Source organism: Euprymna scolopes, chromosome 6, assembly GCF_053919585.1.
Source record: "Euprymna scolopes isolate OS-2025 chromosome 6, ASM5391958v1, whole genome shotgun sequence".
Taxonomy (NCBI): domain Eukaryota; kingdom Metazoa; phylum Mollusca; class Cephalopoda; order Sepiida; family Sepiolidae; genus Euprymna; species Euprymna scolopes.
The window spans coordinates 3268684-3295803 of record NC_136487.1 but is presented as its reverse complement, the minus strand read 5'-3'; the positions used below and the strand labels follow the sequence as shown (position 1 = coordinate 3295803).

The 27120-nt window shown below is 33.7% G+C and overlaps 1 protein-coding gene across 5 annotated transcripts in view; it reads right to left on the bottom strand.

Annotated features, from left to right (window-relative positions):
- Positions 1 to 27120, bottom strand: part of LOC145277468 (pleckstrin homology domain-containing family G member 7-like) — an 817656-nt gene that overhangs the window by 118726 nt on the left and 671810 nt on the right. For all 5 annotated transcript variants that reach the window (XM_080128829.1, XM_080128830.1, XM_080128831.1 and 2 more), the window contains 3 exons: positions 17101 to 17276; positions 2998 to 3044; positions 1095 to 1193 (listed from right to left, as the gene is read on the bottom strand). In XM_080128829.1, the coding sequence (XP_079984955.1) occupies positions 1095 to 1193; positions 2998 to 3044; positions 17101 to 17276 (322 nt within the window). The remainder of the gene's footprint in view (positions 1 to 1094; positions 1194 to 2997; positions 3045 to 17100; positions 17277 to 27120) is intronic.

Genomic DNA, 27120 nt, shown 5'->3' with positions numbered 1-27120 from the left:
GCTGAAGCCACTGTCAATAATTTTCCCCACTCTTTATCTGTGCCTACATCAAAACGTAGATTCCATGAACATAGCTTCTTTCTGAGAAGTGCACGCATGTGGAACTCTCTTTCGTGTGACTGTTTCTCACCTGACTACAACTTGGATGTCTTCAAGTCCAACATACAAAAATTACTGATGAATCGTCCCCTTAAGTAAGACACTTTATCAAATCTCCGACACTAACGATTTCTACGATAATATCCCAGTAATTACTGTACACGCAATAACCCTTACCCCAAGTGGCTTATAGGCCTCGATAAATGGTGACCTCCATGTAAAAAAATATATATATATAGTGTGCTATATTTCTCCTCCTGTAAGGATATCATGCCTTCATACTGAATACTGAATTGAGCACAATAAAATAGAACGTTAGTTGTAAATCTATATATCTATAAAAGTGAGAATGTGTGTGTGAGGACACTTCACGATCTATGTACCTAAAGAATTTTTCATCTACAAACGTGACATTTGGTATATAGGATATTCAGATACGTGGACAGCCTTTTAATGCGTTTTCAGCCGAAAAATGGACTGTTAATGGGTCAAAATTGAAAATATGGCACGTGGGAGTAATCGGATCTTCATCTATTTGCTAAATGTTTCACGAATGCGTATGCATGAATCGTTCACATTACATATTACTTGTGTTAGGAATAAGCAGTTTCATACCACCTTTTACGTATCATATCACGCTGGTTTAATGGTTATCGTCTGTAGGCTTTGGCATCGATTTCAGCTCGAGTATTTCCTTCTATTTCTTACTCACAAAAAGTGAACGTTTTAGAAAAAACATAATATTCGCAAGCACATATCTCATTTTCTGTATTAATTAAAATATAATATTTATGCGTATTTTACGACCGGGAAACGTCGGGTAACGTGCTACTAGTATCATAAAATGAATTCAGCATAACAGTATAATATAACAGTAGAACTACTAGCAGTATTCGTATAATCTCGGCTTCAGACAAACAAATACGAAATGTGTATTTGTAATATATGTTTGCTTTTATGCTCGTTGTAAATGATATTTTGTGTTGTCTACTTACCTTATACCCGATTAGTGTATTATCTCGGAACTCGGACGGTTTCAGCTTCATCAGCACTTCTTCCAGTTGTGTTAAGTTTTCTTTACTTCTAGTTTTCATCTAAAATATACAAAGAAGCAAATAAACCTAAAGTATAAACATGTAACGATATATATATATATATATATATATATATATATATATATATATATATATATATATATATATATATATATATATATACATTCTTGGGATATCTAGGTTGATGTGCGCTTGAATCTGTGCACACACACGTATATAGGATAAAGTATAAAATATACTTTTGGCAATTACGTTACACAGAATGGATTATGTTTCATTTAAATAAAGGCATTCATAAGAAACATTTCTGCACATATAGCGCCAACAATTTTGTATAAACAACCATACAATATATGTATATATACACGAAATTAATAGATAAAATACATATTAAGCCTAATATATATATATATATATATATATATGTTAAGTAGTAGTTACATTAAGTGTAAGAATGATTTTTATCTGTCCACAAAGAAACTTGCTTCGACGTAATATATATAGGTTCCTGCAAATTCAAAGAATGGAGGATGTTATTTATTAGGACTGTAGAATAAGTGAACATGTAAAATTAGAGGAACACTTTTACGTATTTTTTTTACAATTGAAGACACATGTGTATTATTCAAAAAAGTCTGACGGTAAATAATGTGACAGACGAATATTTACGGGTATGTGTTTGTTTATTCTAATCGTTGCATCTAGTACAAACGACAGATATGTGCAAACAAATATATAGTGGACCCATTATGATCTGGAAGAATGCCTTTCGCATGAATATTATAATCAGAATAGTGTAAAAAACACTCGATTGTTCGACGTGAAATACATTGGCTTGGAAAATTACTGTCGCATATCTATAGTTAATGTTGTTTATTCAATAGACATAAACAGCACATACTTACAAGTAAAATTCATTTTGCAAAACTAAGAAATATTCTTTCTGATGACAGATCTAACAATGCTTAATAGACAGACATCGTTACATAAGTTCTTCGTAATAAACCTTGTCTTATGAGACAACTTTCTGTAGTTGTCGGTTTTTTTTTCTCGCTATAATTTCCAGTGCTTCATTCGGTGACGGGTAAAATGAGTTCCTTTTAACAAAGAGTTTTGCGACATTTTATGTCCCCAAAGTGATTAAAATAAAGAAATGATGATACTCAACCTTGTGTCTAGAAACCTTATTCTCAAGTTCCTCAAAATCTATATAAATTTGATTATCAAAAATATGAGAAATTAAAAGCTTTTGAATATATTGGAATTCGAGGAATCAGATTTAATGCAACACTGAAAGTTTCAAATGTTCATAGGAGACCTTTTATCTAGGCTATCTCCCTTACAAACTCTTAAAAATACTCTGGGTATGGTAGCGGGACTCGGTGCCGGCCCACAAGTCCAAAGAGACCCAGACTTTGCGTCAGAAGGAGTATTACGAATTTTTATCTTTCATCAGTGGCTCTCCTTCTCCCCCAGCCTGAACCTGTTGGGCCCCTTTCGTTTGGTTATACGTCGAAAACATCAGGAACATGACCTTCCATAAAACCAAAGTCAGCCGCTGAGTATTCGCTGAGCTCCCGCGGCGCTCGTGGAAAAGGCATGCTTCCAATTCTGAACCCATATCAAGGTGATGATTGAGGTGGAAGGCGGTTACATTGAACAGATGTAAGATATACTACATAATCAGATTACCTGAATTGATTTTTTCAGTAAAAGTTTTTAAAAAAGGATTTAGTGTTGTTTTCTTTAGGGCGACACTTTTATCGTTCCACCCAGTATATTGATAATCATCTACTATGTTATTAAACGAAATCAGAAAAATGAATTACGCATTTTTCCTTACCAACTTGAGTAGAGAAAATGTCTGTCGACCTTTCTTTGAGTCTGCAACTGCAAAAAAAGAAGAACACATTAACATTAACAATGCTATTAACAACAATGCAACAAACTGTATGATGCAAAAATAATATCAAAAGCAATGTTAATAGAGACATTTGATGTTCTCTTCATATTCAATGTAAATATACACGGATTTTTGCCTATGTATTTCGAGAAATATATGAAAAACAACGTTTGATACTTATGGTGTATGATCTGATTTCAAGTAAATACAATTTAGGTAAAAACTACGTACTTACATGTGATGTGTACATTAGTAAAGATTGTAAAAATTGCCAACAATGATTGAGTAGAAAAATGATTAAAAAATAAAAATTAAATTTATCGAATTAAAGAAGTTTTTAAGAATTTAAGAAGTTTTGTATTGGATAAGAATGAAGACTTCTTAAACTCCAGGGGAGGTAACTACAGTGTATGATTTTGACAAAATGATTGTAATCTGTTTATTTTAATAATAGAAAATATCCGGCCATTTATATATATATATATATATATATATATATATATATATATATATATATATATATATATATATATATATATATATAGTCTAAAGAAGCTTTAAATTAAAAAAAAAATACAAATAAAAATAAAAAATGCAGTTTAAATTTCCGGAAGGAAAATAATATTATAACTTTAACCTATCGCAGACTTAGCACCTACATAATCCGACTTCAAAAATGCTTATAATGTCAAAACAGAACTCATTTATATAAGGAATAAAAAAAAGAAGCCTTCTCTAAAACTGTAAGATAGAAAGACTTAACATTTGCATAAGCCGATTTCGCAAAAATCTTTAATTTTAAAAAAGAATTTAACTACATGAAGATGGAAAGAGAAGCCCTTAACTAAAATTTTGTAATTAATAAACGGGGATCATCAGCTGCTTACCATGTAGCTGTCTCGGATATTTAGAAACAGGACATCTGTTTAGTACATGGCTCTCCAGTGGATAATACCACTTCCCCAATAAAAAAAATGTAAAATAATACGGTAATATTTCTAATATATGAAAAAAACATAGATGAATTAAATAATAAAATTATTAATAAGTAAGTTTAGGATTACAAGATCCAATTCTGCGACATGTTAACTAGCATATAAATGCTATGAGAATAAAAATACATAAACGCTTAAGTACCTTCGGTACCAGAAAGGCAAATAGATAAGTGTATATATATATATATATATATATATATATATATATATATATATATATATATATATGTTCATTCACCTTTATATTTTTAAAAGCCTCGTACTTGTGCAGTATATGATTTCTAATGCAAGAATTCCAAAAAATAAAGTATAAGATCGGCTAGAACGTTGTATTACAAGTGTGTGTGTATATATATATCTCCTTTAAATTATATATATATTTATATATATATATATATATATATATATATATATATATATACATACACACACTTGTAATACAACGTTCTAGCCGATCTTATATTTTATTTTTTGGAATTCTTGCATTAGAAATCATATACTGCACAAGTACGAGGCTTTTAAAAATATAAAGGTGAATGCTTATAGATGCTGAACATTGGCGATGAACATTTCCGTCACTAGCATCCGACATAATTCCGACATCTTTCATCAGAAGTGTACAGAACAAACAATTTCTACTACATATTACTATGTATTGCACAGCAGAACGATTATTGCAGATCTGTTTGTAGGAAAGTATAATGTATTGTACGCTTATTAGTCGAGTCATCACTTATGGCTTAATAGTAACTCGAGGATAATGGTTAATAAGTATATTATTGTTTACTGGGATATCAACGTAGTGGTCGTTATTCGTGGAAATTAAGTAAAGTTTGATTATTTAAGGGGTGGCTCGAGAAAGAACTTATTGACATTGGGCTTGAAGGTCATAATGTTTTAGTTAGCTAGAGAGCAGGACAGTGGATCAGAGTGCCATAGGTAGACAGTTTCAGAAGTTATGTTCATGGAATCTGTGTTTCGATTTAGAGAGTGGGAGAAATAGTGGTTGTTGCTAGACGTGTGCTTTTGCGAAAGTGTTTTCATTTGTTTCTTTTGATAACCGAAAAAACCCGACCTTTTCAGGTCAAATACGCTTCAACCCATAACGTTTTATAAGCTCTGCTCATCCCAAACCTTGTTTTACTTCAGAGAGACAGGAGAAAAAAACATGCGTGAGAATGTCAAATCCCCGTTAGTTTAGTGGAAACAAAATTTGTAGTTTTGCAGAAAAAAGCTTGACACAATTAGGATAAAAGGAAAATGTACAATGGAGTATAATTGATCACTAGAAGTGAAGAATATATATTATGCTCCCAAGAAAGATGAAAACAATGTTTTGTACCGCCTTTATTAACTAATATCGACTAGTCTATTAAAATAAACAAACAAACAAAACAACAAAAAATGGTATCAACACATTGAATTATTATAGCGTAAAGCAAGTCAGACACAACCCAAGCGTGTGTGATTCTCACTTACGTTATTGTCACATCCTCGTCTTCGAAATAAATATTATTTGAGAATTATTCCGTTTTCTGCCTAATTTTTTTAATTAATTTACGTCTCCTTTTGTTGTTGATGTATTTCGAAACAGAATGAATGTTTTATTTTCGTATAAACTTTTAACCATTGTTTAGATTATATGTCGCCAATTCATAGCATCATCTTGTCGCATTTGTTATTCCAAAGGCATAATTATCTTCGACTTATTATCTTATTACGGTTTTAGAGAAGGATCTACAATGATATGGCATTAATAAAAACGAGTCATACATCTTTAGTATTTTAGTGAAACATCGTTTACTTTCACTCTGAAATGGCATCGATTTATCGATATATATATATATATATATATATATATATATATATATATATATATGTGTGTGTGTGTTCCAGCATGACAATTACCCAAAACACACATCCAAGGCAACCACTGCCTTACTGAAGAGGCTGAAGGTGATGGACTGGCCAATCATTTCTTCAGACTTGAACAATAGAACATCTTTGGGGCATCTTCAAGCAGAAGGTGGAGGTGCGCAAAGTCTCTGCGACGTCGTAATTGAAGAGTGAAAGAGCATTCCCGTGTCTACACGTGAATCTCTGGTAAATTCCATGCCCAGGAGAGTAAAGGCAGTTTTGGATAATGACGGTGGCCACACAAAATATTGAGAGTTGACATGTTGTATGTTGATATTAATAACTTTTCGTAAGGGGTGAACTCACTTTTGTGGCCAGGGATTTAGCTTTTAATGGCTATATTTTGAGTTATTTTGAAGGGAAAATAAATTAACTCTGTTATATATGCTGCAAAGAGATTGCTTTTCATTGTGTCAAAATCATTTCTTCCGTGTTGTCCTATGAAGTGATACACTTAAATATTTGAAGAAATGTGAGGGGTAAACTCACTTTTGTGATACAGTGTATATATATATATATATATATATATATATATATATATATATATATATATATATATATACATATATACGTATGTATATGTAGTTTTCATTTAATAAACATCAGTTTTTCAGAACAGAAATTTATTGTTTGAATAAATACAGTTCATATTTCTTCCTTAACTCATGTATATTCGATGTAGGCCTATCTCCTCAGAAGAAAAGCCATTATCAAACACTAGATCTAATTCCAAATAATTTCGTTATCAAGCAAATACAAAGAAAATATATTTAAAAAATTAATTCCATATTTGCAGGGGGTATATATAAAGAAAATAGATGAAATAAGAGTAGATACAATGAAAGGATATGAATTTATGGTATCTGGATGTCGTGGCAATCCTTGTATAGAGTGGTATATTGTCAGATTTATTACACAAACCCGAGCTCTGACCACAATATACCACTCTCTACAAGGATTACCAAGACACCCGGATATCGTAAATTAATATCCCTTTATTGTATCTACTAAATTGAATATTGCCACCTGGAATGTAATGACACTTTTTGATCTAAAAGAGTCGGTTAATCCAGAGCAAAGAACAGCTATTGTGCCAGAGAATTAGCTAGATACAACGTGGATATTGTTGCTTTATCTGAAACCCGTACTAGTGATAGTGGTCAAATTACTGAAAAATGTCCACGGTCCACGTTTTTCTAGAAAGGCAAACTCAAGGGAGTAAAAATGAAAGTAGGACTTGGTTTTTCTATGCGGATAAAGATAACATCTAAGTAAAAAAAAACTTTGTTAAATTAGTGATCGAATTATGTTACATTTCCCTTGAGATCGTTACGTGTCAGTTATCTCAGTATATGCGCCTACTTTGCATGTTAAAATGAGGAAATGTATGAAAAGGCGAATAAAAACAGATAAGATTTTGTTGCTTTGTTGCACGGGTTGGAGTGATCACAAACCTGGAGTGTCTTAGGAAAACATGGGTAAGGCAAATGATGATGGGATTCTTGTTTTGCAGTTGTGCACTAAACATATCTTGCAGTATGTAATACCTTCTGTCAATAAAACCCCACTCACAAGGAAACTTGGATACACCCTAGCTCAATACATTGTCAAATTCTTGATCATGTCATCATGCGCAAACATGATCCTCAGGATATGTGTACTGTGATTTAATTAAATAATCATATTTAATTCATATTGAATTAATATTTAATTAATAAAATGGCCTAAATGCATCGATGTCTCTAAGTTTCGAAATAAGGAAGCGTGTGAAACTTTAGGGACCTCGTTTAACGAAACTTGGAAACCATTCAAGTCACAAGTATATAGCAAAGGAGGTGAAATTCTTGGCAAACCAAACATAGGGATTGGTTTGTTGAAAATAATTCTACAATCACCAATCTTTTGGAAAAGAAAAAAGACTCACGAAATAAGTTTCTAATGGATCAGCTGAAATAATTGCAGAAAAAGGCGTACAAGGAAGCAAAATTAGAAATCCAGTGGGAAACATCGAATGAAAAGAAGCAAAATTATGAACGCAAAACTTCAAAACATATATTACAACATCAGACAAGCATTAGTACATGTGAAATCCAAATATGGTTCTGCCCTTTTCAACAATTTTGAAGGGATCATAACACGATGGACAGAGTATTTTCGAGATCTTATTGATAATCCGTCTGAATAAATGATATCATTATTGATAGTGCCCCCTCAAAAAGAGGTCACTGATGAGATGATGACTGATCCCAGCTTTGATAAGATCAAATGCATATTAACATAGATTAATAAGGAAAAGCACCAGGACTTGATGGGCTATTTGTTGAATTACGGATATTTGGAAGTGATCGCGTTACCAACTCAGTCCATATACTTATCCATGCTGTTTGGCATGGTAATGCCATCTCTCAAGATTAGATTGATGCAATATTGATCACGATTTATAAAGGAAAGTCGTTTAAATCTGAGTGTGGTGATTATAGAGGTATTATATTGCTTGAATCTATGAGTGGGAAATGGATTTTAGCAAATATGTTGTTAAATCGTTTGATGAAATTAATTTTTCCCGCTATCATTCCAGAGAATCAATGTGGTTTTAGATCTGGCCATGGCACAATGGACATGATATTCTCTGCACGACAGCTAATAGGAAAATATATGGAGCAACGAGTGTCTTTGTATCAAATTTTTGTCGATCTGGCAAAAGTCTTTGATACCATCAATCGCATTATACTCTGGAATATTCTTAGGAAACTAGGCTATCCTACTAGTTTTGTGGATTTACTTCAGCAGTTTCACCATAATTTGAAAGCCAGGTGAACTTTAATGGATCCCTGTCTGATCCAATTTCAGGTAAAAACGGTTTGAAACAACGTGATATACTTGTTCCTACATTACTTTCCATATATATGCGGTGCTGGTGTATGTTTTTAACAATTGCGATATTGGGGTGAAGTTTCAGGTTCGTACATCGAGTAAACTTTTTAACCTTAGACGTCTTTGTGACGTAATCCCTCATTGGGGAACTTTAGATCCCCCCAGATGCCGAGAAGGGCTGAATAGCTCTGCTAATATAGCTTTTGACCGATCTCGGCTAACGGCAGGTTCCTCGGATATTTAGGGTGGATAAATATATATATATATATATATATATATATATATATATATATATATATATATATATATATATTTTAATTCATTGTCAAAATAGATATATTTGCTTTTTGGTTGGAAAAACCTGAGATATTTTGTTATTTGGAAAAACTCAACAACAGGAAATGTGAGGATGTTAGAAGAACATATCGTACTAGTTGAGTGATTGGTGATGACCTCAGGGTTATGGGATTTTTATGTTTATTTGAATCTCAGATTGCGGTTGAACCGCACACCCGCAGTTGGGGTTTAGCGTGATTTGATTGGCTGGGGAGACTTTTAACCCACCCACATCGGGTCGATACGTTCGAAAATTAGTCAGATTGCTTGTTGATTTCGGGGAGAAAAGATCGTATAGAAACCGCTGTTCCCTGGAGTTGGGACTCCTCTACCTCCTCATAGCCACCCGGCTGACGCTGTCTGTGAAGAGATTTGAGACTTTGCAAAAACTTAATAAGAACTGAATGATATTTGTAAAACCATTTGTACATAAGTTTGTGAAATTGATTCTGTAGACTAGAGTTTCACGAGTTTGTTTTCCTTCCTGCCTGCGGCTTCGATATTCGCTTTCAGCGTACAGGATTCAATGTAACAACCCTCAGAGAACGACCAGACGATACGAGCCGAAATTTTCAGATAAACAGGGGTTTACATTTCTAAGTAAATATATATTTACATTTCTTAGTAAATATACATTTATATTTCTAAGTAAATATACATATACATTTATAAATAAATATACATATATATTTATAAGTGAATATGCATATACATTTATAAATAAATATACGTTTACATTTATAAATAAATATACATTTACATTTATGAGTAAATATACATTTACATTTCCGAATAAATATACATTTACATCTATAAGTAAATATATATAGTTACAAATCTAAGTAAATATACATATACATTTATAGATAAATATACATCTACATTTATAAGTAAATATGCATATATATTAATAATAAATATACATATACATTTATAAATAAATATACATATACATTTATAAATAAATATACATATACATTTATAAATAAATATACATATACATTTATGAATAAATATACATTTACATTTATAAATAAATATACATTTACATTTATAAGTAAATATACATTTATATTAATAAGTAAATATACATTTATATTTCTAAGTAAATATACATTTATATTAATAAGTAAATATACATTTATATTTCTAAGTAAATATACATTTACATTTCCAACTAAATATATATTTACATTTATAAGTAAATATACATATACATTTATAAATGAATATACATATATATTTATAAGTAAATATACGTATACATTTATAAATAAATATACAAATACATTTCTAAGTAAATATACGTATATATTTATAAATAAATATACGTATACATTTCTAAGTAAATATACATTTACATTTATAAGTAAATGTACATATACATTTATAAGTAAATATACATTTACATTTATAAATAGGTGATAATGCATATTATAATAAATGCCGCAGACTGATTAATCGCTCTCGACTTGTTCTTTTACGTGTGACTTGTATTTCGTTAAAAATCCTAAATTATGAAAATCAAATGAAAATAGTTTTATTTGTTGATTGTGTGAATGAGAATACATGGAATATATACAGAAAGAAAATCTAATAAAAAATGAAGAAACACTTCAAGAGAAACCATTATAAAGAAAACAAAAGAACATTGAATTAATAACAAGGAAAACTAATGAATCAATAAACGTAAAATCCTGGACAATATAAAAAAGGTTAAATGTATAACGAAACGAAATGATGATATAAACAGTAAACGTAAAATTGCTGGATGATATAAAAGGTAAAATGCTTAACGGAACGAAATGATAATATAAACAGTAAACGTAACATTGCAGGATAATATAAAAGGTAAAATGCTTAACGGATCGAAATGATAATGTATATAAACAATGCATAACTGAACATGGAAATGAAAGTGAAAAAAGAAAATAAACGTCAGGAGAAAAATGAGATAGCACACGAAAGAGAAAGAATGGAAGAGGGCTAGAAATATTTAGTGAAGGAAAAAAGAATTACTGTATCAGGAATATAGAAAGGACGCTAAAAACATACACACACGCACGTAGGAAATAAAGGAAAAGAAGAATGTAGAAAAGATTGAAGGAATAAACGAAATAACATGGGATAGACATTGGTTTTAAAGTTAAATGCAAAAAAAAAAAAATGATGTAAAAAAAATCTCCACCAAAATGATTGAAATGAAGCCACAAAGTAAAGAAATAAGGAAAGTAAATTATTTTTATTGGGATCTTTTGAGATGAGTAATTTGTATATTTATTTATTTACGGTCTCTTATCCTAATCTCTATAGTTGTTATTTTATCACGTTTCGATTAACTATTCCTCTGGTCTTCCTCAGCTAACCGCGACGAGATTGAAACGCTGAGTTTCTTAACTATGTACGAGGTAATAACTCCTTTCCATATTTTTTGTTGCCTTACGACGTTTGGTCAAACTAATAATCTGACCTGCTTTGGTCAGGATTAAAACTGCTATTTTAAGACAATGCTTACCTAAAACCGTAGAAATTCATCTCCTCAACACACTGTGCCGCGGTTCCAGTTGAGGTGCCATTGTCTGAGGATCGGGGTTTCAATTCTACCCAAAGCAGACCAGAGGATTAATTGGTCGAAACGTAGTAAGGAGATTTGGGAAAATCTTTGTAATCTATTTTCGGCCAGAAATTTGGCTGTAAAGGGATCAAAGTTCAACGATTTGACTTTTGAAAACTTCTCCGCCAATTTTGTGTATACACACTTGAAATTTTAGATATATGTTCCTTGGACATGAATCTAACTTAATAACTTGATTTGAGCCGAAAACAATAAATTTTAAGGGGTCAAAGTTAAAAAAAAATGGACCTCTGCGGTCTCTACCAAATTACTCAGACAATTTCTGGTCTAAACATTTGACATTTTACATAAAGGGTATTCAGAGATAGGGCAAGACTTTTAATCGGCTTAGGTCGAAAAATTTGAGCTACCAATATATAAATGTATGCATGTATGTTTGCATGTTTGCCCAACACTTTCGACAGAGACGACGGATTTTCACCAGATCAGTATCGATTTGAAGCTCGACCCTTCAGACGACAAATAGCGAACAATTGGCTAAAAACATTAATTTCTTCACCCTCAACTGGGCACTTCCTACAGGGAAGAGTCGCCTTTTTCACCGATATTTTCGAAAGTCATCCCCTCTTTTCGATCGTCTAGCCTTAATTTAAACCTACGTCACTTACGGTTTGACGGTGATCGTAACAACAAAGCCGTCACTTTTTTTCCCATTCTTTTCCTACTTTGCAGTACGGGTTCGAGCCTGCCTTCTTACTTCCACTTTTTTTTTTGCTCAACACACACCTCCAAACACCCAGGCAACGCCGGGCAGCCATGCTAGTAAATAAATATAAGGTAAGGAAATACTGGCACAAAAGAGAATATTAGAGCAATGTAATGCAGGCGAAAAGAAAGAAAAACTGTAATTCACGATACAAACTCCAAACGTTTATATTCTCTACCAGATGTCAACAACTCACACTTTGTCCTCTTCAATTCATCATTATAATAGTTATTCTTCCGCACACTTTACTGCGACATGTATATAAGAAACAACCTACAAATCTTAGCTTGTTTTCTTTTCTTCTTTATTCTCTCCTGAATCTGTCACCTACTATGCTACACATTGTGTGAGTAATACCTTGTATTACGAGAAATGCGGAAAGAGATGTGGAAAACGGCAGAGTTGAAAAGAAAGAATGCATAATCTATCTATTTATCCATAAAAGTGAAAATGTCTGTCTGTCTGTGTACATTTCCCTACAAAAGGAATCGGTAAATTTTCGGTCTACATACTCGAATTTTGACATAGTGAGATAAGGGAAAATCTTTTTAATTGGGTTTTGGCCGACAATTTTGTTATTAAGGGGTCAAAGTTCAACGATTTAACCTTTAAAATCTCTACCAAACTCCTCCGCCAATTTTGAGTCGAAACACTTGAAATTTTAGATGTAAAATTCTTGGACAGGGATCTAACTTTATAATTTTATTTGAGCCCAAAATACTAAATCCTAAGGGGTCATAATGGGATCAATTTAAAAAAAAAATGACCTCTGCGGTCTCTACGAAATTACTCAGCCAATTTTGGGTCTAAACATTTGAAATTTTACATAAAGTGTATTCAGACATAAGGAAAGCTTTTTAATCGTTTTTTGCTGAGAATTTGGCTTCCTAGGGGCCAAAGTTCAAAAGATCTTACCTTTGCGGGCTCTAGCAAACTATTAATCCAATTTTGGGTCTAAACATTTAAAATTTTACATAAAGTGTATACGAGGGGCGTGCAATAAGTAAATCCCCTGAAACACTTCTACTTATCTGATCTAGCTGAAATTTTGCATGTGCAATGATTTATATCTCTATGGGTTATGTGGGAAATTACAGTTCTGAACTAATTGTGCTTTCTGTTTTACAGGTGTTTGAACTGAGTCAGGTGTGAAATGGAGCATGTTAAATGTCGAGCAGTGATCCAGTTTTTGTATTTGAAAGGACGCACACCACAGGAGACTTTTGGTGAAATGAAAGAAACATATGGGGATAATGCCCCATCATATGACCTTGTAAAACGCTGGCATCGTGAATTCAAACATGGCCGGAAATCTGTGGAAACAGCTCTCATACCTGGTCGCCCCCCTTCTGCCATTGATGAGACATCTCTCCGTCAAGTTGAGGCTGCCATTTTGGAAGATCGGCACATTACTATTCGCACAAATAGCCCAAGATGTCAAGATTAGTACAGGGTCTGTGGAAACTACCATTCATGACCATTTGCATAGGCATAAGGTGTCTGCCAGATGGATTCCCAGGTTGCTCACACCATTCCAGAAGCAGAACGCGTTGAGTGCTCGAGGATGAATATGGAGATGTGCCAAGAAGATGAGTCAAAGTTTTTCAAATGACTGATTACACAGGATGAAACCTGGGCCCATCACTATGATCCAGAGACCAATGCCCAGTCAATGCAGTGGAAGCACTTGGACTCACGACCTACAAAGAAGGCAAGGGTGCAGCCCTCCGCTGGCAAGGTCATGCTCACAGTTTTCTGGGACCAGGACGGAGTAGTGATGACAGATTTCCTGGCAAAGGGTACCACAATTACAGGAGTCTAATGTGCTTCACTTTTGAGTAAATAAAGGGAAGCTATCAAAATCAAGAGGCGGGGCAAGATCAGCAAAGGTACCCTCCTCCTGCAGGACAACACCCCAGTCCACAACTCGCATGTCGCCAGATCAGAAGCACGGGCGTGTTGTTATGAAATTCTTCCCCATTCTTCTTACTCTCCTGACCTTGAACCCTCTGACTTTCACTGCTTCCCAGCCATGAAGTTGTTTTTGAAAGTAAAGTGTTTCCCAGACGATGCAGCCTTGATTTCTGAAGTCAAGTCGTGGTTGGAGGACCAACCTTGGGTGTTCTACAAAAACGGTCTCCAGAGCTGTATCAAACGATAGGAGAAATTCAGAACTCTGGGTGGTTCCTATGTAGAGAAAGACTATTAACTGTGCCAAGTACTACTATGGGAAGTGGGGCAGGGCATTACTTATTGCACACCCCTCGTACAGACATGCAGCAAGCTTTTAAATCAATTTTTAGGCGAAAATTTGTCTGGCAAGAGGTAAAAGTTTACAGTTGACCTTTGCAGATTCTACCAAACTATTCTACCAATTTTGCGTCTAAATACTTGAAATTTTTAATAGAGGTTACTTGGACATGAGTCAAACATCTTAATTTGATTTGAGCCCCAAACAATAAATGTTAAGGAGGCAAAATAGGGTCAAAGTTTTTAAAAAATTTACATCTCTACCAACTTTTCCCTATAATAATAAAGGAATCCTATTATATAGAAAGGCATTACCGTTAATATTCACACTTTTTAATATAGACATATGCACATAAATTTATGAACAGTACATAAGGACCGAGCAAAGCCGAGCAGACTTGCTTGTATATCTATAAAAAATAAATTGTTTACGTGTGTGTGTCTGTGTGTGTGTACATTTCCCTGCTAAACTACTCTGTCAATTTACAGTGTACAGACTTGAGATTTGACATAAGGGGTATTGAGATTTGGGAAAATCTTTTAAAATAGTTTTTGGTCAGAAATTTGGCTGTCAAGGGGTAACAGTCAACGATTTGACCTTTGAAAACTCTACGAAACTCCTCCGCCAATTTTGTGTCTAAACACTTGGAATTTTAGACGTAGGTTACTTGGACATGGATCAAACTATTTAACTTGATTTAAGCTTAAAACAATAAATGTTACGAGGTCAAAACTTGGGTCAAAGTTAAAAAAAATTAACCTCTGCGGTCTCTACGAAATTACTCAGCCAAATTTTGGTCTAATCAGTTAAAATTATACATAAAGTGTATTCAGATATAGGGCAAGCTTTTTAATTGTTTTTAGACCAAACATTTGGCTGCCAACGGGTCAAAATTAAAAACCTTTGACCTTTGCAGTCTCTAACAAACTATTCAGCCAATTTTGGGTCCAAACATTTGGAATTTTACATAAAAGGTATTCAGACATGCAGCAAGCGTTTTAATCAGTTTTTGGACGAGGATTTTGCTGCCAAGAGATAAAAGTTGACAGTGTTAATCTTTGCAGACTCTACCAAACTCCCCCACTCAGTTTGGGTATGAACACTTGAAATTGTAGATGTAGGTTACCTGGACATGATTCAAACGTTTTAATATATATATATATATATATATATATATATATATATATATATATAACTACTTAATTTATTCACATAAAATTAATATACGAAAGTATAGATTTATACGTAAACTTTAAGTATTTATCTCAAAAGTGTTCAATACGTAGGTAGAGCTAGTTAGTAAGTTATGAAATATATATAGCGATTAAGCTACAGTGACTATTCCGCGTTTCATCCACTCTAGGATTGTTCAGGCTTATGCGCATAAGCCTGAAGAGTCCTGGAGTGGATGAAACGCGGAATATTCACTGTAGCTTAATCGCTATATATATATTTCATAACTTAGTATATATATATATATATATATATATATATATATATATATATATATATATATATATATATATATATATAAAGTTATGAACAGTAAATTGGGGCGAGCAAAGCCGGGCTGCACTGCTAGTATTGGGGGAAAAAAAATGAAAAATAGACATTGAAGAAAAGAAATCAGGACAAGAGAAAGAATAAAAGAAAAGAACAAGAAGGAAACAATGTGGAGAGAAAGAAAGTAAAATCACGAAGAGAAGAAAATGCGCAATATAAAGGAAGACATTCGGTAAATTTCAAGTGAAATATAAGAGAAAAAGAAATGATCAGTAAAACAAACAAATTTTGACATCAAACAAGAATACAATCAGACAAGTAAAATAAAAAAGAAAACAGTAAAAATACTAATACATAGCACACCATATGCTTATATTGGCCTGGGGCAATCCAGTAAATAGTGATAACTACAGGCGAAAGGTGGCCCAGATTTATAAATCGGAAAAAAAGACCCCCAAAAATCTGTATTTATTAATATAGCCTTGACGAGAATATTCAAAATTATGCTAGACGGAAATAATTCATAAAATCAAATAATAAAAGCAGCAATTTACACACTCACTCGCAAAGAAAAAACAAAAACAAATAAATAGCAACAAGATATATAGAAGAGTAAAAAAAACGCAATATAAATAAATCAGTGCGTATTATTTTTGTTTTTCTTTTCAAAACCACTGGTTCCATAGTGTAGGTTCGAGTGTCAGCTGTTAACGTAACTTACTATTAGATTTTACTGGGCCAATAATTGTAGTTGTGGCAGTTAATCTGTATAAACAGGTCGAGTAATTAGAAATAAATCAAATTATATAAAACCGTTTCTTCTAACCAGCTTCTGAATAAATGGTGGGTAAATCCTGCCGCGTAGCAAAATCGGCCACTGTGTTTCGCTTCGTCAACTTTTTGTTATGAGCGGTAACTCCATGGCCCAAGAGGTCACCTGGGTATACGGACATCGGGATATCCACCGAACTTCTTCTCCGTCGGAGTCGACCGGCCAAATTGCTGCAAAGAAAGAAGAGAAAGAAAACAAAAACAATTAAATAAATGAGATAGTTGTTGCAAAGATCAGCAATCGGGGAAAAAGTGGGGGCAATGCTCATCACAAACTTTGTTGTCAAGTAAGAATTTTCAAATCGACTTCGAAATATTATGGGTTTGATTGTTTTCCGTTTATTAGAGATCCCGTCTTACAAAAGACTTGTTAGTGTCTCTTTTTTTAAATTACATTTTCACCCCAAACAAGGCACATTGCCGCTTTGGTGTAGGGGGCTACTATCAGGGGCAACAACTACTGAGGTACTATGTAGGGATTTGGGCAGCAAGATGTCGGGTCACGTTGCACTTGAACTTCTGCACGTCAGTACAGTTAGAGAAGCAGGGACCTGGAATGGAATTCCAAAGTCTAGCGGTTCTGGGGAAGAAACTACTGGAGTAGAAATATCTTTTACATCTAGGGATCTCTACAGTGTGGGAGTGGGATTTTGCAGCCTTTCGGGTCCGTCGAAGGTGTTCACGTCGTGGGGGCACAAGTTCTTGCAGTTCGTTAGAGCATTCACGATTAAAATACTTGTAGACTATTACGTTTTATATGGAGAGGTTTCAACTAAATTCCAATATCTTATGTCTTCTTGTAAGTAATTCACAAGAACTAATCTCCCTCAAAAAATGTAGATTGTCTTTTTTCATGTTCTTAGTATCAGGCAGAGTTTCCACAAACATGGCTTTCTCGTAGAAAGCTTCCCACCCGTTGAAAACATTATCACGAGTGTGCTTCTCTGCATATTGAAATACGATCTTCTTCAAAATATATCTCAACAGGAAAATTTCCATCTCTTTATAAGTCATCTACAAACAGAATTCGTTTCTAAATCACAACAAAAACGTTTCTATTGTTTTTCATGTGCTGTGTTTTACTCATCAATCCAAACGGGAGAGGATGCTATTGGATACCATACTTAGAGAAGATGAACAAGAAGTTGATTTACGTTACATTTAAACTTCTGCAAATCAGTAGTCTGGGAATCAGGTAGCAAGGAGAGAATTCCAAAGTATTACAGTTCGCAGAAAGCTTTCTAGTATTTAGGGACTTCAACAGTAAAGGGGTGTTGTTCTTAGTGTCAGACAAGATTTTCACGAACAGAGCCCTTCGTTGGAAACATTATCACGAGTCTACTTCTCTGCAGATTACGAAACAATATTCTTCGAAGTTTATCTCAATAGATTCCTGTCAAAAACTGCCAATCAAATTATTTGATCTTGGTCTATACCCTAAATCATTATCAGTCTTCTAACGAAGATCTTCCTTTCCTAACAAACAATTATACCATCTTAGATAAACTCGCATCCAGGAGTGGCTTTTTGCCTTGATAAGTAGTGGCCCGTTTAAGAAATGCATATTAAATTGAAATCATTCCCTTAAAAATGTAGTATTTACGTATTTATTTACAAGAGTTTTATATGACTGCATATATTCGTGCCAAATTTTAATCGAGACTTGTATTTGAAAACAGTTTTTCAGATAATACCTAAATAAAAGAAAAGGGAATCATCTGTTTTACTTTAAAATAATGCGAATTAGAGTATCTCATATCTTGCAGAAAAAAGGGAGAAAATCGATGCCAAGATCGAATCCATTTTTATACGGCAAAAACATCCGAAATGTTGTATTCCATCTCTAATCAGAATCTAGTGTAAACATTAGACTCGAAATATTTCTATGAACACATTTGTCACAAATGTCATAAAAAAATTCTCAATCCGAAAAAAAGTATTACTTTTGTCATCCATGTTTCCGTTTGTTTCTTTTTATTTACTTTTTTCTTTCTCTTGAATCTGTTTTGTCGTATGCGCTTCACAATTTTTTCAAGTAATTACGCACGTGCTTAAACATCCTGTAATGTTTCCTGGTTTTCCCGTTAATTCATGAATTTAAAAAAGGTTGATTTGTTCTGAAGACGATTGTTGATCCGAACGAAATCGGTTAATCTATCCAAGTCGATGATTTTCACTTATGTTTAATTTGTTTTCCTGAGTACACACACACACACACACACACACACACACACACACACACACATATATATATATATATATAATGTTTCGTCGTCTACGACTCATCAGAATGGTTGAATCTAGCGAGATTCGAAATCAGGACCCCATGGTAAGAAGCTTATACTCTTACCACTCGTCCACTTCGCTGAGTCCTCGATTAGAGTAGATGTTATCTGTTTCTGTTTTTGCGATATGTTTTAAATAAATTCAATGATTTACGAAAGTGTAATTTTACCTAAATGTGAGTTGGGAATAATTTTCCTTTAACAAATTTGGTACCCCCATATGGAGAGCAGCATATATATTGTTTTTAAAATATAATTATCCACTGACACGTGTGTCGTCTACGACTCATCAGAGTGGCTGAATCTAGCGTGATTCGAAACGGGACCCCATGGTAAGAAGCCTAAACTCTTATCGCGATTTACGAGGTAATTGTAAGTTTAGGCTTCTTACCATGGCGTCAGTTAACATTAATAGAAGACAAAAAAATAACAAATTTTCTCAAAATTACAGTTTTATATGAGTATTATTTGTTTATTCTTCTGAGGCATAATATAAGCACAATCTCCCATCTGAGAAAAAACCTAAAAAAAAAAAAACAAAACAAAACAAAAGACAATTCTTTTTTTCAGATTTGCATTAAATTCTATACACATTCTTTGTACACTGAGTAAGCAAGAATCCATGAATATATTTTGTTAAAGAACCGGTTAAGCCTTAAATGTGCAACATTTTCAATAAATCACAATCATGTTTTAAAAATCCGAAAATGGAAGCAGAAGTTCCGATACCTTTTCTTTTTTACGCCATCTTCGAACACAACTACAACTTCTGTTCTGACTTTCGCATTTTGTAACCATGCTCGTATCCCTTTATTTTCTTTTAAAGGGCGGAATAAATTCAAACAGTGACATAATAGTTACATGAATGATGAAATTAGAACATAAGTTAAAACCTTCGGAATAGGTGCTGTCCACAATGGAACATTTAAACATATTTAAGAAAATAAACGATAAATTGGTCAGCATCTTGAAATTTGGAATATAGCATTTTAGCTTTTTATTTGTATATGCTCTGTAGTTACATCGAGCTTCATAAATTAAAGGATTAGTATAAATATAAGGTGGAATATAATTGAATAGACATATTTTCACATAAACACACACACACGTATATATATATATAAATATATAAATGTAAATGGTAGTTTGCTTGAACCATTGCTGGTAAAGAAATATATGGAAGTTTTTAAGCCAAAACAATGCGGAAAAGACCGGAATCACAAGAGTAAAGAAAAGAAAAACACACAAACAAATAGACGGTATGTTCAAGTAGAGAAATGTCTAACTGTTTATTAATCCATCCTTCCTCACCTTGTTATATAATTAATTTGTAACAAAGTTATTAGTATGTCCGGTGTATATAAAGTCCGTTGGTGGTATGGAACTTTGATTAATTTCGGGAGAAAAAAGAAAACAAAAGTATATTCAAGATGCCGAAAGAGAACTTTTCGCCATATTTAATATACTTATATATATATATATATATATATATATATATATATATATATATATATATATATATATATACGTGTGTGTGTGTGTGTTTATCGCGGGATAAAATAGAAAGTAACATTATTTTCTTCATACGATTATTGATCACTATTAGATATTGATCATTATTAGATAAACTGTCGGTGGCGACGACAAAGTTATATATCACTATATAGTATATGTATGCTGACTTGGTGAGTGGCTTCGAATATCGCGACCTGCAGAAATAATAATTTTCTATACTGATGATTGCATAAGCACGAAACCATACGATATGCAAATAAAAAATTGTTAATATTTATTTGAACAATTTTATAAGTATTGTCACTGTCCACAAGGGACGCAAGTGAAACGTGGACGCAAGTCAGAGCGGATAAGACGGCGACGATGTTATTTTTGTGAGGTCACGCCGAGATCATGGTGGATACTAGCAGCAGCAGGAAGGAAAAAAAGAGGAAAAAGGAAAGAGAGGGAGTGAAGGAGCATTTGCGACGAGAGGCGGGAGAAAGGGATAAAAGAACAGAAAGGAACGGGAGTCTATGTTGGCGCTTTCGGCGAGGAAAGACGTTTGTTTTCGTTTTGTTTGGCTAATGGAATGAGCGGAGAAAAAACAAAGAAAAAGGAATGATATCCTAAAAAAAAGAAAAGGCGTTCGGCGAGGATAAGTCCATGTTTTCGTTTTGCTCGTCTCGTGGAATGGGCGGCTGAAAACAAAGAAAAAAGGAAAAGAATGATGACTTAAAAAGAAAGAAGGAAAATGTTATCCGGTCAACTATGGGTTAGCCATGAAGGTTTGTGAATTTCCCTCCATTTTCCTCATAACAGAGACGTTTTACGTTATGGCCATGTTTTGTTTGATTGTTTGTTTATTTACATACTTTATACAACAAAAAGGATAAATAAAGCCCATATAAACGGTTGGTTGGTTGGTTGTTTTTGTTTTACGGCATATCAACCCTTTTCAGGTTATTTAATGCCGAATCCAAAGATTTTGAAGAAAAATGTTTTTAATAGAATATATTTGTTGTTTTCACGTCGGTTTCTATTTAACCCATAGTTGGGACCCTAACAGGTACTACCACTCCGGGTCAGAGTGGACCTGGGAGCAATGGTAATTAAAGGGTGGCTCCACACTCCCCAAAGCCCACAAGTTGGGGCCTCACCACTGGATATAGTTTAAGGCCATATCCAGGACCCCCATTGAGGGACTTTTACTCTCTGCAGGGGGACAGTCGGCGTATTCTAATGCTCCACCGACAGGGCCCCCATATAAAGGGGGATATATATATATATATATAAACTATATATATATATATATACATATATATATATAAACCCTCTCTATATATAAACTATATATATATATATATATATATATATATATATATATATATATATTTAAAGAAGATTAGAACAATAGTCTAAAGAGCAAAGTGTATTTTAATGTAATAGTAAAATTACTAGTTTAATTAAAATACAGGGAAAGAAAAAGTGCTCGTTGTAATTTAGATATATAATAAGCTCAATAGGTAAATATCAATCACATTACTATATATATATATATATATATATATATATATATATATAAACTATGTATAAAATATACTATATTTCTGCTTCCGTCCTTCTCATTATTTCATATTCAATTTTTCTTTTTTTTACCGCTCTTTTTGCATGCTCGCTTTTCGTTGTTTTAATTAGACTTGGGAAAATCGATAGGCGATTACATTTGTTCACAATCGATTGAATTGGGGATCAGTCTCGTAGCCGTCTCTGGTAGTAAGTCCGTGTGCTGACATTAAAATTACTGCTGTGCATTTAAACCCGGACCAGGAATCTAACAGTATGTATATATATTTATTTGAAAATATTATGGGTACTTTTCTATAATTAATATATTATATAATACTAAAATGTAATATATTTATATAAATATGAAATAGTAACACTTCTCTCTATTTTCTCTCTCTCTCTCTCTCTCTCTCTCTCTCTCTCTCTCTGTATATATATATATATATGTATATATCTGTGTGTGTTGTTACAAACTGATAATTATGTGTTTTTCATTCATCGATGCTTCTATAATAGTGTCTGGAGACAATAGAAACTTGTACGGTTAGATCCACGTGTAATTGTGAGGCATGTGTTGCGCAAATATCTAACCGAAATCTCCTGAATCGGCACTGCTTGGGCCCAGTGGAAAAGAGGCGTTCAAAACTGACAGGCAACAATGCTGAGATAATAGAAGCACATATACAGCAACTGGAATTACCAAGTGGTAATCCATTTTAGTACTGACCACATTTAACATTGCTTAACTTCGGTGATCTGACAGGAACCAATGTGTCAATGGGATTATGCCGTATATATTTTAATTTCATTCCTTCATAATCAATAACGATAAACTATGATTTATCTTACGTGAAAACGGTGTGTACTCTAGAGAAGCAAAAGTCGGATTTTCTATCAGAAATGTTTCTTATGCTGAAAGATATCTCATACGGATGTTCTTTTTTAAAACCTGAAATTTGTTTAACATTCAAATTATTTCCGTTTGATTAAACTTTCAGTTTTAGCTGTTTTCATTTCATTTGAAATTGAATAATTCAAGGAATTAATCATTCACTCGCACATTTTTAGTCGAACTTTTTCGACATTATTGAGGCATAAGCACTTCAAATTATTTTTCGAAACCATTCCACCGTGAATATAAGTTAAAAAAGATTGCTCAAGATTAAACTCATTTTCCAGAATAATCATCTGTGTTCACAGTTCCAGAATAGTTAATATTTCAACATAACTAATCCCGAAATGAACATTTGCACGTTGACATGATAACAATAAAAAAAAATTAAGAAAATAAAAATGTTAGGAAACTTGGAAGTTTTCTTTTAATGTACATACTTAGAAGTTTACTGCAATTGCACATTACAGTTTAATTATTCAATTGAGACCTATAGAAATTGTAACAGACCTGCTTTCATGAGCTAAATTTATACATACGCACTCAATGTTATAATAATAGTCATAAAAAGAATTCATAATTTCCTTAATAAAAAAATACCATCAAATTTAAGAAATAAGCAATCAGCATTTTATCTGTATGTGCGCATGTTTCAGAAAATCACGTTTTATGGTTAAAATGACATTTAAATTTTGCTTAAATGCAATTTTAACCATAAAACGTTATTTAAAAGTGAGTTAAACATGGTAAACCAATAATTTTAATCAACATATACAAATCTATTTACTCAAGATATATTATGCATATTTTTTTTACATGTAGGATCACCACTTATCAAGGCCCGTAAGCCACTCGGAGATAAGGGTTATTTGTGTACAATAATCAATGGGATAATATCGTAGTAATAGTTGGTATTGGAGATTTGATAAAGTGTCTTATTAATGGGGCGATTAATCAGGAATTTGTTTATGTTGGACTTGAAGACCTCCAAGTTGTAGTCAGGTGGGAAACAGGCAAATGGAAGAGAATTCCACAGGCGTGCACTTCTCAGAAAGAAGCTTTGTTCATGGAATCTACGTTTTGATTTAGGCACAGATAAAGAGTGGGGGAAATTACTGACAGTTGTTTTAGCTAGACGGGTATTTATCGTAAAAGATTGGCGAGGGGGGGAGGAGAGATTGGAGCTCGGACGAGCACTTGCCATGGAAATAACGATAAAAAAGACAGGCTCGCAACGTCTCTTCTGTGGGAGAGAGGTTGCAGGGAAGAGAAAAGGGAATCACCCACTAAGCCACGAAGTCTATTTTGTACTTTGCCAAGGCAGGATAGACTGCTTTTAACAGCTTCAGCCCAGATGTGGCAACAGTACTTCATCTTTGGACGTACTTAGCTTTTATACAGATGGAGAATTGCATCAGTAGTGAGATATCTTCTGGAGCGGTATAAGAATCCCAACATTTTCCCAGCGGCCCGGCCAACAGACTTGATATATATGTTCAATTTCAAATCAGGAGTAAAGTCCAAACCCAGGAGCGTGTCAAAACATGAAGCCTCCCCAAGACGAGATCGATCAATTTCAATTGATGCTAGATGAGGAACAGAGCGTTGATGATGTAAAGTTAGGAGCTTGGTTTTGGATGCATTAAAAGTAACCAGCCACCTCTTCCTCCACTGTACCAATATCAGAGGAGAGACAATCAGAGAGAGCTTTGTCATTTACAGCCTTTGATTTGTTGCCATAGATGGTCGTGTCATCAGCATAGAGGTCAACGAATGATTTAAGTATGTGTTTTGGGAGATCATTGATATAGATCAGGAAGAGAGTTGGGCTCAGAATTGACCCCTGTGGGACTCTAGCATTAATACTGCAGGCCTCTGATTGCTGTCCATCGACCACTACTGTTATGAGCCTATCAGAGAGAAATGATTTAATTAATGAGAGAACATTTCCAGTTATACCGTAGCTGAAAATCTTTTAAAGTAGGCCCTTATGCCATACCTTATCGAAGGCATTTGATATCTCAAGAGAAATTGCCCTAGAAAGGAAGCCTCTGCCGAGAGATTCACTAATCCTATGGGATATAACTGTTAGCACATCAGCTGTAGATATAGCAGAGCGGAAACCATATTGCATGTCAATAAGGAGGTTATTTCTGCTGAGGTGGTTGACTACTTCTTTATTTAATATGGATTTCAGTAACTTACTCATGACATACGAGAGATTATTGGTCTGTATTGAGAGGGAGATGACTTATCACCTGAGTTCTTAAATACAGGGCATACTGACGAGGTTTTCCAGGGTGTTGAAAGTAATTGCATCTTAAGGCAACGCTATAACAGTTTTGTAAATATTGGGGCAAGTTCTGGTTGAAGCTTTTTCAACAGTATAATTGGAATGCCGTCTGGGCCAGTTGATTTACTGGATTGAATTTATGAATTGAATAGAAATTATTATTATTTTTTTTACATGGAGGTCACCACTTATCAAGGCCCGGAGGCCACGCAGATAAGGGTTATTGGGTGTACAGTAATCAATGAGATAGTATTGCAGTAATCATTAGTATTGGAGATTTGATAGAGTTTCTTACTTAAGGTGGAAGTTTGTCAGGAATTTGTTTATGTAGGGCTTGAAGACATCCAAGTTGTAGTCAGGTGGGAAACAGGTAACGGAAGAGAGTTCCACAGTCGTGCACTTCTGAGACAGAAGCTCTGCTCATGGAATCTACGTTTGGATTTAGGCACAGATAAAGAGTGGGGAAAATTATTGACAGTAGTTTCAGCCAGACGGGTGTTTCTCGTGAAAGATTGGCGGCGGGGACGAGAGATTAGAGCTCACGAGCACTTGCAATATAAATAACGATAAAACAAAGACAGGCTCGCAACGTCTCTTCTCTGGGAGAGCAGCTGCAGCGAAGAGAAAAGGGCATTTCCCACTAAACTACGAAGTCTAGTTTGTACTCTGTCAAGGCAGGATAGGCTGTTTTTAGCATCTCCTGCCCTTTTTCCCAGCATCCTTGGCAACAGATTTGATGTACGTGTTCAATTTCAGATCAGGAGTAAAGGTCAAACACAGAAGCTTATCAAAACATGGAGCCTTCCCTACCCTTATGAACCTATCGGAGAGAAATTATTTAATGATTGGGAAAACATCTTCAGTGATAACGTAGCTGGAAATCTTGTGAAGTAGGTCCTTATGGCATACCTTATCGAAGGCCTTCGATATGTCAAGAGCAAGTGCGATAGAAAGGAAGCCTTCGTCAAGAGATTCACTTATCCTATGAGATATAACCATTAGCACATCTGCTGTAGATCTTGCGGAGCGGAAACTATATTGCATGTCACTAAGAAGGTTGTTTCTGATGAGGTGGTTTACTAGTCTTTTATTTAATATAAATTCCAACAACTTACTCAGGACACAAGAGACTTATTGGTCTGTACTGAGAGGGAGATGACTTTTCACCTGAGTTCTTAAATTCAGGTCATACTGATGAGGTTTTCAGGGTGTTGGAAAGCACTTTTTCTTAAGGCAACACTTAATCAGTTTTGTAAGTATTGAGGCAAGTTCTGGTTGGAGCTTTTTCAGCACTATAACTGGAATGCCGTCATGCATTTTTTTATTTCTCTTATTATAACCGTGTAACTATTATTATAACCATGCAACTATTTACTATAAAGTATATATATATATATATATATATATATATATATATATATATATATATATATATATATATATATATATATATTGATATGTTAATTTACGAACACTTTCTTT